This window comes from Alexandromys fortis, unplaced genomic scaffold, assembly GCF_014885135.2.
Source record: "Alexandromys fortis isolate MF-2015 unplaced genomic scaffold, M_Fortis_MF-2015_v1.1 scaffold_260, whole genome shotgun sequence".
In the NCBI taxonomy this organism is placed as follows: Eukaryota; Metazoa; Chordata; class Mammalia; order Rodentia; family Cricetidae; genus Alexandromys; species Alexandromys fortis.
The window spans coordinates 1,185,599-1,198,252 of NW_026068136.1; the positions used below are offsets into that span (position 1 = coordinate 1,185,599).

A 12,654-nucleotide genomic window follows, 5' to 3' on the forward strand; every position below is an offset into this window, starting at 1 on the left:
TATATATAGTATGCATGCATATAAGACTCACTTGGGACTGTCTCAGGGAGTGAAGAGGAATAACTTGAGAGGGAAGTGGGGGTCAGAGGGTATGGGGGAGTATGGTAAAAAGCATCGTATACTTAGATGCAAATATCCTCACAAAACCTAGCAACATGCACAGTGAATATGTGCCGGTAAAAATAAAACTGAGAAAGAAAAACTGATAGTGCAATTATGCTTTTGAAAGTAGACAGCTGCAAATAGCAGACACAGGAGACTGGGAGATTTGAAAACACACCCTTTTTGGCATCTCAGCTAGGGAAGCAAGGGGTGGCTGCTTCTTTTGTTACAAGCCTTGCCATTTTGTCTGACTTGATTTTTCCTCAATTCTGTGAACTACCAGGAGCAATGGGGTGATCTGTCAGCACAGCCCACAGCAGCCAGGGAACTCCCAGCCCTCCTCTCACCATGCCCACCCCCACCGTGAGAGCAGAAAACAGCGCTTCCCACACAGAGACGGTTGGGGAGGCTGCCATTCACCGGTGCCTCCAGAGCCCAAGAGCCGCGGATTCCCTGTGTCCCCAGGAGCAGTGTGGTCCCTGATGAGGTGAGTACACATTCCTTTCTTGTGTTGTGCATTGCCTGGTGGGTGCTGCAGCCCACACTGTCTGCAGATCTGAAGGTCTGAGAGAGCTCTTTGGGACAGCCTGTGTCCCCCCAAGGTCTTGGCTGTGAGTTGGGTACTTCCATGGTGATCTGGGAAGTTAGTCCGGAGTGACTGAACATCTTGAGAATGGAAGTTTGCTCTGTTTTTGGCAGTTGAATCCAAGTTCTTAATCCAGTCTTCGACTAATAGTTATTTAAACATTTGTAAGATTAAAAAAAAAAAAATAAGGGGCCGTAAGAGTGCATTGGCGTCAACAATCAACCATAAGGAAAGATTTCACTAGAACGTAATGGGTAGAAAAGATGTTAAACAGAAGAATATGTTAGGCTTTTGTTTGCATTTTTATTTTAAATTTCGTGTGTGGGGTGCAAGCCCGTATGTGCGCAGATGAACTGTACAGAGAGGAGATGAAAGATACCAGAGCAGGAAGCCTAAGATGAAAGCCCACGCGGGTGGCATGCTCACGTCCTCTGTCTATTAACTGGCTCTCTGAAGAGGGCACCTGATTTATGTCTGCTCATTTCCATGTAAATGTCCCCACCACCGCCGATGCCAGCCTATGGTGTGACATCACTAGCTGCGGAGTAATCGGTGCCTGCCACTCTGCATTTTCCGCCAGACAGATGACATCCATACTTAGTATCTCAAGAGCCGGCAGTCTAACTAGGAAATGCCCGGAGTTGATACCTAACATTTCTTTGGATACAGTTTGTTTACACTTATCTAACTTTATCTTTAATGAGGGCTGACTTAAAAACTGGCTTGCAAGATTCCTAAGCAACTCAGTAAGCTCATTCCAATCCACGGTTAGCTCCTGAACACCAATAAAGCAGGTTCACTGTGAAGCTGAAACAAACAAACTTGCTCTCTGCCGTCTGTTCAGTGGCTAGGGGAAGACTTGCACATCTGACCGTGACTTCATGTCTATTGCAGCGTCTGTGTTGGAGGCCGGGCTGGAACTGGGCTGGGTCACTTAGACCTGTTCTCTGCCACTTGTCAGGCTTTGAGTGTGGGATCCTGGTGAGCACTTAGGGCCACAGTAGAGGTCCCCGCCTGGACCAGCTTGTATGACCCTGGCTCCTTCATTACTACCCTGGTGTTGAAATAGGAAGCGGCGGCGGGGCTGCGTCCCCAACACCCTGGCCGCTTGGCTAGCTCATGCCCGAAATAACAACACACAAACTGTATTCATTTAAGAACTGCTTGGCCCATGAACTCTAGCCCTTACAGGCTAATTCTCGCACCTGGACTAGCCCATTTCTAATAATGCGTGTAAGCACCCCAAGGTGCGCTTATCGGGAAGATTCTAGCCTAAGTCCATCGTGGGTTGGAGGAGCTTCATTGCGTGCATCTGCCCGGGAAAGCGGAGCATGGCAAGCATGGCGTCTCTGCTCCAGAGAGCAGAGTCTCTCCGGAAGCAGAGCAGAGTCTGACCTCACTTCCTCTTCTGCCCAGAATTCTATTCTGTTTATTCCGCCCACCTATCTTTTAACCTATCAGGGCCAGCAGTTTCTTTATTGCTCAGCCAATGAAATCAACAGATTGATATGACACTCCCACATCACCCTGGGATTGGAAAGGTTCTTGCAGTCATCCCTGTGTCTGCAAAGAACTGGACGAGAGTTAGGTCGCATGCTTCTGCAGATCGGCACTGTGTTCTAGAATTCAGCCACACTCCTACCTGGTCAGCATGCTTGTGCCAAAGGATCAGTTTCCCTCCTGGGGAAGGAAGCCTGCAACATGTCATGTATCTGAGTCTAAATTCATTGTTAAAATTGGTTTTTAAAACTGCTTATACTTTTGTCAGATGTGATTGTGTGTGTAAAGTTGGGAGAGGCGAGGGCATCCCACCTTTTCAGATCTCAGGCTCTGCAGACAGGACGTTAAACCACAGCTCCTTTCCACACTCTCTGTTACCCTCAAAGTAGCATGCCAGATTGGCTATCAGGACTGAGAGCATACATACTGAACATCAAGAACACAGAAACTGATGTCCGGCAGCCCGTGTTCTTCTGCTACATGGCAGACCCCTACATGCTTGCTCTTGATTCTTGTCCTCAAGGGTTTGACTGCCAACTTGATACGGCCTCGCATCAACCTAAGATGGAAGGTTTAGCTGAAGAATTGCTCTGGTCAGTTTGGCCTGTAGACATGTGTGCATGGAATTGTCTTAATTATTAATTGATGTAGACGGACCTGGCCCAGTGTGAGTGGGATCATTCTCTACCTCCTGGTCCTGAGCTGGAAAACGAAGGTGGCACAAGGCTCTGAGTTCCCACATCGTCTGCTTGAACTTCTGGCTCTGACTTAAAGCCAGATAAACCATTGCTTCTCCCAAGCTTCTTTTGGTCTGAATGTTTGATCACAGCAACAAAAGGAGCCCAGCGTAGTTCTGCACCGTGATGCTATGTGTGGGTCTCTAAACACCAGGGTGCAGTGTGAGTGGTAAGCCTGTCATATGCAACAGGAAGGGAAATTGTGTGTGGGGTTTTCTGATGTGAGAGTGTCATATATCAATCTGTTGATTTCATTGGTTAAGTAATAAAGAAACTGCTTGGCCCTGATAGGTTAAAACATAGGTGGGAGGAGTAAACAGAACAAAATGCTGGGAGGAAGAGGAAGTGAGCTCAGAGGCCATGTTCCCCTCTCCCAGGCAGATGCATGCGATGAAGCAAGCCGCCAGGTCAGACATGCTGAATCTTTCCCGGTAAGACCAGTGCTACACAGTTTATTAGAGATGGATTGATCGGGATATCAGAATTAGCCAGTAAGGGCTAGAGCTAGTGGGCCAAGCAGTGTTTAAATGAATACAATTTGTGTGTTGTTATTTCGGAGTAACGCTAGCTGGTGGCGGGAGCTGGGTGGCGGAACGTAGCCCGCAGCTCCAACTACAGTTTTCCATTTTGGTTTAACTTCTAGGATATATATCTCAAGCTTTGGTACGAGGCTGACAAAAGTTAAATCAAGAATTGTCATATAAAGTGTTGTTTCCAGAAGTTTGCTAAGTCAGGGGAAAATGCAAACTCAAGAGGAAAGCCCACTGCAAGGCGTTGGTTTAGTGGCTTGTCTTTGTATGTGATTGTCTTATGGGTAAAAAGCATAGTGGGAGATGGAGAGCCAAGGGCTCACCTCTTAGAGTCAGACCACAGTTGGATGATAGAGCCATTTACTGAAGCACTGTATGTGAAATGCTTTGTATGTCAATGAACCTCCAGTATCTTCAAGTCATCAAATACACACATGCTCACTCACTCCTCCCTTTCCTGTTAGGAAGCTCAGAGAGTGCTAAAAGAAATGGCAGTCTTTGTTCTTCATGTATAATACACTCAGTCGATTCCACAGACAGACCCCAGTGGCCACAGCAGGCACTGAACACAATAGTTTCTTGCCTGCATCATCTGCACAAGTCCCTTTTCCTTGACCCCCGGCACAGTAATTCTTTCATCATGATGCACCCTGCTTCTCTCATGCCTGCGAGGCACTATTTTTAGTGCTGAGGTTGGGGAGTTAGTAATGACAGTGGCCAAATCAATGAGCATAACTGAAATTACTTAGATAAAAGTATATATTTATTTTATTGAATTTGTATGTGTGTGCAGGGTAGGCACACTGCTGAGTTTAGAGATTAGAGAGCTGTTAGTATACAAGAGTTAGTTCCATAATAGCCCAGAATGGAGAATAGCAAAGGTTTATTTATCTAGAAATAAACTCACAGAAAGAGTAGTGATCTGCAGTCCTCTACAAGCTCTGGGAACTGAAACCGAATCCAGTAGCCAAGGGGCCTGTACGTGCTTTTTGTCTGCATTTATAGTTCATGAGACCACGCCCAAAGTGGGCTTATATCTTAAAGGCTATTGGCTGAAGGAGTTCTCATAGCAGAGGGCAACCTGTGGGAGTCTGTTCTCTCCTTCCACTATGAGGGTCTCGTGGATTGAAATCAAGCTGTCAGGTGTGGCAACAAGGGTTGTGACTCTGTAGTGAGGAGCAATGGGCCTGCTTTTCATCCCACCCTGCTCCCGCATGGCTAGCTTTACCTGAAATAACAACACACAAATTGTATTCTTTTAAACACTGCTTGGCCCATTAGTTCTAGCCTCTTATTGGCTAATTCTCACATCTTGATTAACCCATTTCTAATAATCTGTATAGTACCACGAGGTAGTGGCTTACTGGGAAGGATCTTAACCTGCGTCCATCTTGGAGAGGAGAGCTATAGCGTCTGCCTCACTTCCCTTCTTCCCAGCATTCTGTTCTGTCTTTCCCGCCTACCTATATTCTGACCTATCAGGCCAAGCAGTTTTCTTTATTAATTAACCAATGAGAGTAACACATAGACCGATGACCCTCCTCCATCATGACACATCACTGGTCCTGAATTCATTTACCATCAAATAGCTTTAAACCTGTTTATATCTGATACCCTTTCCAGATCTTGGTCCTTGAGGTCCCAAGTGTCTTTACAGCTTGTTGATTTCTCCTTAGTGAAATCCTTACCTGGACTTTTCTGGGCCCTGTGCTTTGGTGCTTGGGGCTCAGGCAAGCTGATAAATTCCAGTTTGGAGAGGGGAAGTGGGCTATTATTGCAGGCATTTGTCCTCTTATGGAGAAGGGCATGATTGTTGGAGGTTGCATGGATTATGGTGAAGGAAATGCTGAAAGACTTATGTCTTTATGTACATTTTTGTTGTTGTTTGAGTTAGTTTCTCCTTCTATAGCAAAGGATAGCATGAGACTCATGACAGAGACTAGGCTGTTCTTGAACTTGAGATTCCTCATGAAATGGTTTCAGAGGAGTCAGGTTTCTCTGACCTACCTCTCCCCTTCAGAGCCAGATCCAGCATGACAGACAAATGAGGCTTCTCCTTTCTTCTGAAAAGCAGTGCCTGTGAAATGTTCAACAGATCAAGAGGTTCCTCCTATCTTGCTGAAAATGATCTGTTGTAAAAAAGCATTGGGGTTGAAAGTTGAGTTTTTTGTGACAAGAGCCTGTTCTCAGTCACCAGTTTAAGTAAAGGACTCTTACTTGGCTTCATATGCATGGCGGTCTGTAATTTTCTTGAGCAGACTAAGACACTCCTGCCTCAGCCTCTGAATACTGCGATTAGAGGCTTTCACCACCATGACCACCCAGCAAGAAATTTCCTATAAAATAATATAAAAATAAATAAAACTCTTATTTAAAAATATCCTGATGGTCTCATGGGTGCATGGCTCCTTTACCATGAACTGTATGTTTGCGGTCAGCATAAATTTAAAGTCTTTAGTGACTTCAAAGTAATTTCTCTCGAATATAGAATTTACCAGAAAAATCATTTTCTTCTGTAGATGGAGAAAAACCAAGGTGAGCTATTACCTCTCTGTGAACGGAGAGTGGGTAGGAACGGCAACCAGGCCCCATGCGTGATGCACACATTCCCCTAGAGCTGGTTGGCTCCTGTTCCACCTTGGGCTGAGCTCAGTGCAGCCCAGGTTAGCTTCAGCAGACCCTTGGCTGGCTTTATGAGATTCGGCACAGAAAGCTCCCACACATCACACACTCAGGAGGCAACACTCCTTTAATTTATGGGAGCAGTTGGTGCCTTCGGAGGGTCTGGCAGCCCCAGCTTCATTCTGCTGTGCCCCGATTGGCTCCTGCTTTTCTGTGTCCCCAGTGAGTCGCAGTCATAGGCTGATCAGTCCCTTCCCTTCTCAGCATAGAGCCATCAAGCTGGGCGTCTGATTCCAAGTGGAGGAGACACAGGGACATATGTTGGAGGAGAGCCACCCGGGTGCAGGCATTTCTGGTTGGCACTCAGACCTGTCACCATCACAACGGGCTCTTGGAAGAGGTCTCAGGTTGTCTGCTTTCCTACCAGCCCAACAGACACCATCTGGAGCATCCAATGTCTGGCTTCTGTGGTTCAGAGCCTGGCAGCTGTGACTTCAAGGCCACCAACCAGCTCTCTCTCTCTTGCTACTGAGCTTGGAGAGAAATCTTGGGGTGTTGCCGCTATTTGCTCTTTTAGTCAATCCCTTTGTCATCTAGCTGGTCCCCTCCCTTCTCTCCCTTTTGCAGTGTAGCCCTTGGCATGATTGTAGTAAGAAGCAGTATTAATTCATTGTAACAATGTGAACACTCAGAATGTATAATGTGCCAGGTCATAAGTTATTGTGGTTTCAGATATTTCTTTGGGATTTTTAGTGCGTTGCTTCCACAGTTGCCTGGCGTGTGTTTTGATCAGGTAACATGTATTGCATAATACCATCAATGTGGCTAAATCTTAAAGTCACACACAGCTGGAAAGTAACCAAAATTCACGAAGTGTGTTGAAGGTTGGTTTGTCTAGTGAAAGTAAAACAGAATCATGGAAGTGCAAATGATTTAAGAATTCTCTTTTATTGGGGAGTAATTGGTGAGATCACGATTTTGTCATGATCAATATCGTGTGTGCCTAACATCCACGTGGCAGGCATTAAATGCAGCTTGGAGTTGTAATCCTTACCAAAGCCTGTGAGGTGAGCGGTGGCCTCTCAAAGCGGTGTGCTAGGCTCTGAGTGTCTGGTCTACCAGGTGTGTGCGTAGCTGCAGATATCTTCAACTCTGTTTATTCCTGGTACTTGCCCCCTGGAGTAAAGTCAGGAGCAGATGAGTTCATGTGAGCTTAGAGGAACCGTTAGTTGTGGTTATCACAAGTGTTAAGATCGCACGCATTGTTTTATATCAAGACTGGTGTGAAGGGAATGCTTGGAGCCCTTTTTCTGTTCATGACCGGCATTTTCTTTGCTGTATTTATAAAGGGAAGTTGTTTAGTCTTGGTTTGACTTATTTATAGTGTTTGGCAACTTTCTTTTTATGAGCTTACAATATGCTAGGAGGAAATAGAATACGAAAGACAAACATTCTCAAAGTAGTGGTGGGAAGCTGGCCATGTTTGTCAGGGAGTAGACGGTGTGTGATTGTGTTTCATTAACTGGTGTGAGCTGTCCTCCTTAGGGTTTCAAACATTCCTGTTATTCTTAGCTCCTGCGACTGTTAAATAAAATGTAGGACTGTTAAATAAAATGTAGCCAAAGCTAGCCTTGAACTCCTGATCCTCTTGCCTCGCTTCCTGAGTGATAGGATCACAGGCTTCATTAAAAATGTTGATACATTTAGAGTTATGACTTAATAAAATGCTACTTTAACAAATAAATCAGGATGGAAACCCAGTAACAAAGATTTGATATGTGAGTGTTTTTAAATAGATGACCTAATAACCTTAGGAAAATGTGCTTCATGGTATGGATTTATAAATTTTTCATGTTATTCATATTGCTCAAACCACAGTCTGTCTTGTCTCTATTAGGTGGGGGTGCATATTGATTCTGAAATCACCCCAAGCTACTGACTCCACAAGAGGCCCAGCATTGCAGATTTGCCTTTAATGATCTAGCCTGCTAAAGTGTTTAAAGGAATGTAAGCATTGATTTCTAGGGGATAAAGGCAATTAATATAACATAATTGAAAAAATTAAAACTATCATCCAGAGGTCTGTGGAAGAGATGACTGATTGTGTGTTTTGTGTTAGAGTTCAGCATGTTCTGGATATATTATAGTAAATAACTGGTGTTCTGGTTCTTAAGTGGTGTGGATTGAGTTGTCACCGACAGTTAAATCTTATAATAGATTTTTTTTTCATTCTTTGTATTTGGTTCCAAGTGAGTTCTCTTTGTGATGGAATATAGCTTTGGAGAGGAATGAGTATCTACCATATGCAATGATGAGAGACTTTGATCTTGCTTGGACAGAGCCAGGAGAGGCTCGGGTTTCCCCATCAGCTGTCTGCTCCGTTCTCTGCTGTGAAGGACAGGTACTGATGAGAGGCTTGCTCGTATCCAGGCACTCAAGTGTGGTCACGGGCGGCTCGGAACAGAATGTCTTGAATGCAAGCATTCATTATTACATTACCCGAAGTGTTTATGAAAGTCAAGAACAATGTGGACTGTGCTGAGTGTTTGGATTTTGCTTTGTTCTGCCTTTTGTTCTTGGAAGCATTCACCCCTTCCAGATCTTCCTGGAGCTGCAGATAAAGAAAGCAGAAGTTGTCTGTGCTTTTGTACTGGCTTCCGGTGTGCAGTGTCTCTGGGGTCAGTTGCTGACCTCTGGATCTTGGTCCGATCTGTTGGGATTAATGAGTCCTGGCCTTCAGCTGCTCTTCCCTCCTAGAACCTTCTAATTGAAGTTACTAGAAGCTGTGCCTAGCTTAGAGGATCAGAGGATGGGATTTTCACCTGTTGGCCATTGACTGCAGTGTATTTAAGCCTACATGGTGCTAATAAAGGGGGGCTTTGATATCAGTGTTTAAAGGTCTGTGTGTCCGTCTGTCTCTGCGTCTGTATTCTCAACCTCCAGCCCCTTTCCCAAAGCTTGTGAACTGGGGTCTAGCGCATAGAGCGCAGACCGGGGCCGCAGTGCATGGCACCGATCTCCTTCTATCCCCCATCTCTTCTTCCCTTCCTTTCTTTCCCTTCCTCCCTTGTTTTTTTTCTTTTCTTCACTTTCCTTCCTCCCCTCCTCTCCTCTTCCCTTCTTCCCTCCAACTCATTCATCCCTCTATTCATTCATTCTGGACACAGAATCTCACTGTGTAGACCAGATTGGCTTCAAACTCAGTCTTTTTGCCAGAGACGCCCGAGTGTTGTCGTTACAAGTGTGAGACACCACACCTGGTTTCGTGCCAGTTTCCCATTTCCTGAGTTATTTGTGCATGAGTGTGCACCCCAGTCCCCCAGTCCACATGTGGAGGGTGGGGGATATCTTGTAGGAGTCGGCTCTCAAAACCGCGTGTGCTCTGTGTTCTACCTTAATTTTTTTTAAACCATTGAAAAGATTCAGGGTGGGTGGGGTGGGCTGGGCTGTGTGGTTTGGCATTTCCTCTCGGATCTGCTTTCAGGGATCTCTCCCGAAGCCTCGGGGTCAGTTTTCCTCTGCTTCTTAATTAGCGCCCTCGGCTCACTGTGATACAGAAACTGAAGCTGGAGGCTGCTCCGGAAGTGAGTTCCACAGTGACTCCCCAGAGTGCTGGAGCAGATGTGAGGATGTCTTTCTGCTATGTTCAATTTATCATTCCCCCCCCCCCCATTTCCTTTTCTATTCTAGACTCGTGCACTGCCTGAGTCTTTGAAACTTAGGTCAAATGTATTGACGGGAAACGTCAACATTAAAGAGATTAACTTCTGAAGATTAAATACACTGCCTCCAGCCCTCCTAGTTGTCCTTAAAGCATCGGTCAGATCACTGATATATCGGAATAATGCACATTTATTATAGACTCACAGCATCCACAGGTCTTAAGGATCATTTACAGAAAGGATTCACGTGGATTCTTATATTGAGCCTGGTTTCTGAAGACAGGGGCGGTTCGGTCAATGTGTGTACTTACTCACTCTGGCCTTTCTAGACTCCTTACTTAAATATGATTGAGCCTGGTTTCTGGAGACAGTGACGTTAGGTCAATGTGTGTACTCACTCACTCTGGCCTTTCTAGACTCCTTACTTATAGTCTTACCGTTCACTCTTTTAGTGCGTTTATTTGTCTCGCTTTTTAACTTGTGTGCATGCATGTGAGGTGCACACCGTGACACCCACTCGTGTGAGGCCAGACTGCAGCTTGTGGAAGACACTTCTCCTCGTCCACCACGTGGGTTTTGCAGATTGAACTTTTGACATCAAGCTTGGCAGCAAGCTCCCTTGCTCGCCGAACGGTCTTGCTAGCTCTCCCTCCTTTCAAGGCTGATAATTGTTATGCGAGTATCACATTCCGCACTCATTCTGTCCCTCTCAGATTAATTTTATATAGAAGATGAGCTGTGATTACTATGTCCTGATTCATTCTCAGTAAAGAGTGAATTCTCATTGACCCAGCCTGGACGAGCTTCCAAGGAGGTAGGAAGTGATGCAGATAAAGGGTCGTTTCCTTATGGGTGGGAAACACAAGAGTAGAATCAGAGTACACTGAAGAGGTCACCTTGGCAACCTGGTAAGTCTGGCCCTAGCCGAGTCTGTTATGATGAGGCAGTGAGGAGGGAGGCGGTGTGGTCCCTCCAGGCTGAAAGTGCAGTGTGGGCACGCAGGACAGAGGTAGTGGAGCTCTGCCGGAGGAAGTTGGGGTGATACTCGAGCACTTCGACCCAGTTTAGGCTGAACAGCGTGCTGTGGGGCTTGTCTGAACTAGATTTCTCTCCAGGAGAACCTGAGCATTAAGTCTTTTAGTTTTCAGACTGTCTTGATAGTTCTAGACTTTCTGAAACCATGACTAAATTTTGTGTAGCTGTGAAAGCTTTAATATTTTCTTCTAAAGTTATGTCAAATATATATGTATGTGTTGCTTGTTGAGATAGGGCCTTACTGTAAAGCTAAGGATAACCTTAAACTCACTATTTAGCCTAGGTTGGCACCAAAATTAAGTGATTTTCCTTCCCCGGACTATAAAATGTTTTGAGTTGTTTTTCTTGGAATGTTCATATTTAAGAGAAGCTGACAAGACCCTTGGAAGAAGAATTTTTTTCCTGGTCCTCAGTAAGAGATGACAGTGGTAGACAGGGTTTCCCTGTCTAACAGCCCTAGCTGTCCTGGAACTAGCTCTTGCAGACCATGGCTGGCCTTGAACTCACAGAGATCTACCAGCCTCTGCCTCCCAAGTGCTGGGATTAAAGGCCACCACTGCCCAGGGCCAGTGGTTAGTTTTAAAAGTCACCTTGTTACAACCTAGAATCACCTGAGAAAAGAGCTTTCATTGAGGAGTTGCCTAGATCAAATCGGCCTCTGGGCATGTCTGTAGGGGACTGTCTTGATGATTAATTGATGTAGGAAGGTCCAGCTCACCCTGGGTGGCACCATTCCCCAGTCAGGGAGCCCTAAACTATATGAGACAGGAGAAAGGTGGATGCAGTTGGTTAGCAGGCAGAATGTGTGTGTTCATTTCCTACTGCTTTGGACTATGGATGTAGCTGCTTCTGGTCCCTGCCTTGACTTCCTTTCAGTGACATACTGGGATTGTTAACCCAACAGTCCCTTCCTTTCCCTGTGCTACTTTTTGTCAGACTGTTGATCACAGCAACATAAACTATGACAGGGACCAGAATGTCTTTTATCTCCACCTGTTCATTGAGTTAAACCCTCATGACTGTCTTCCAAAGAGCATGGTCACCAAAACCCTACAGGCTGCTAACCCCTTCCTGTTATTCATTCAGCATACTTAGCTTATAATTCCTTGTTTCTGCTTAAAATGCTTATTCCTTCTTATGTCCATTGTGCCTGGGCAGCTGTATTTCATACTGGAACAGATAATTACTTCCCTAAGTGACAGAGAAGTGAGCAGGTGCCTTTTTCTGGCTTGATTGATCAGGAGCTCTGGTCCAGTATTCGCAGGGGCCAATGTCCAATGGCAGCTGCTACCTGCTGGGAGCTTTCTGTGGCCAAGACAAAGCTGACTGACTCTTTGTGTCGGAGTTTGGCTTTTAGAACTCAAGGTTGAAGCAGTTTAATGGTCACATAAGGAAAATAGTTTGCTGTCCTGAAGGCCCCACGGATACAGTATTTTTCAAAAGCCTCTCTGGGACTTTCTTCCTGACTCACATGTGTGGATTGCGTTGGGTGGGCTACTCAGTCTAGGGGTTAGTAACCCACCCCGCAATCCAGTTATTCCAGGGTCTCGGAGGGGCGCTACCTGGAAGGGAGTGAGCTAAGACAGAAGAACGAGGCCAAGCAACTTTGTCAAGGCCTCAGTTTATTAGGGACGAGTTACAGTTTATATATGGTAAGGGATGAGGGGCAGGGTACGGGATCTCGCAGGCCGCGTGGTTCCGGTCACGTAGCTCGGTTACATTCAGACAGACAGGCCAGAAGTCACAAGTGGCCACACCTGGTTCCCTGGATAGCTGGAATGTGAGGCGGGTTCCGCTAAGATTAGCAGTTAATTGGGTGAGGGGCAGGTTTTGTCAATAGAACATAACTATGGGTGTGAGGTTCTCTGCAGACTCCCTAG

The 12,654-nt window shown here is 45.7% G+C and overlaps 1 protein-coding gene across 5 annotated transcripts in view; it reads left to right on the forward strand.

The window, feature by feature from the left end:
- Positions 1–12,654, forward strand: part of Tmtc1 (transmembrane O-mannosyltransferase targeting cadherins 1) — a 250,868-nt gene that overhangs the window by 32,486 nt on the left and 205,728 nt on the right. For all 5 annotated transcript variants that reach the window (XR_007589317.1, XR_007589318.1, XM_050126490.1 and 2 more), the window contains exon 5: positions 386–589. Coding sequence is in view for 3 of the 5 variants with exons in the window: in XM_050126490.1 (XP_049982447.1) it covers positions 386–589 (204 nt within the window). In the remaining 2 variants the exon portion in view is untranslated. The remainder of the gene's footprint in view (positions 1–385; positions 590–12,654) is intronic.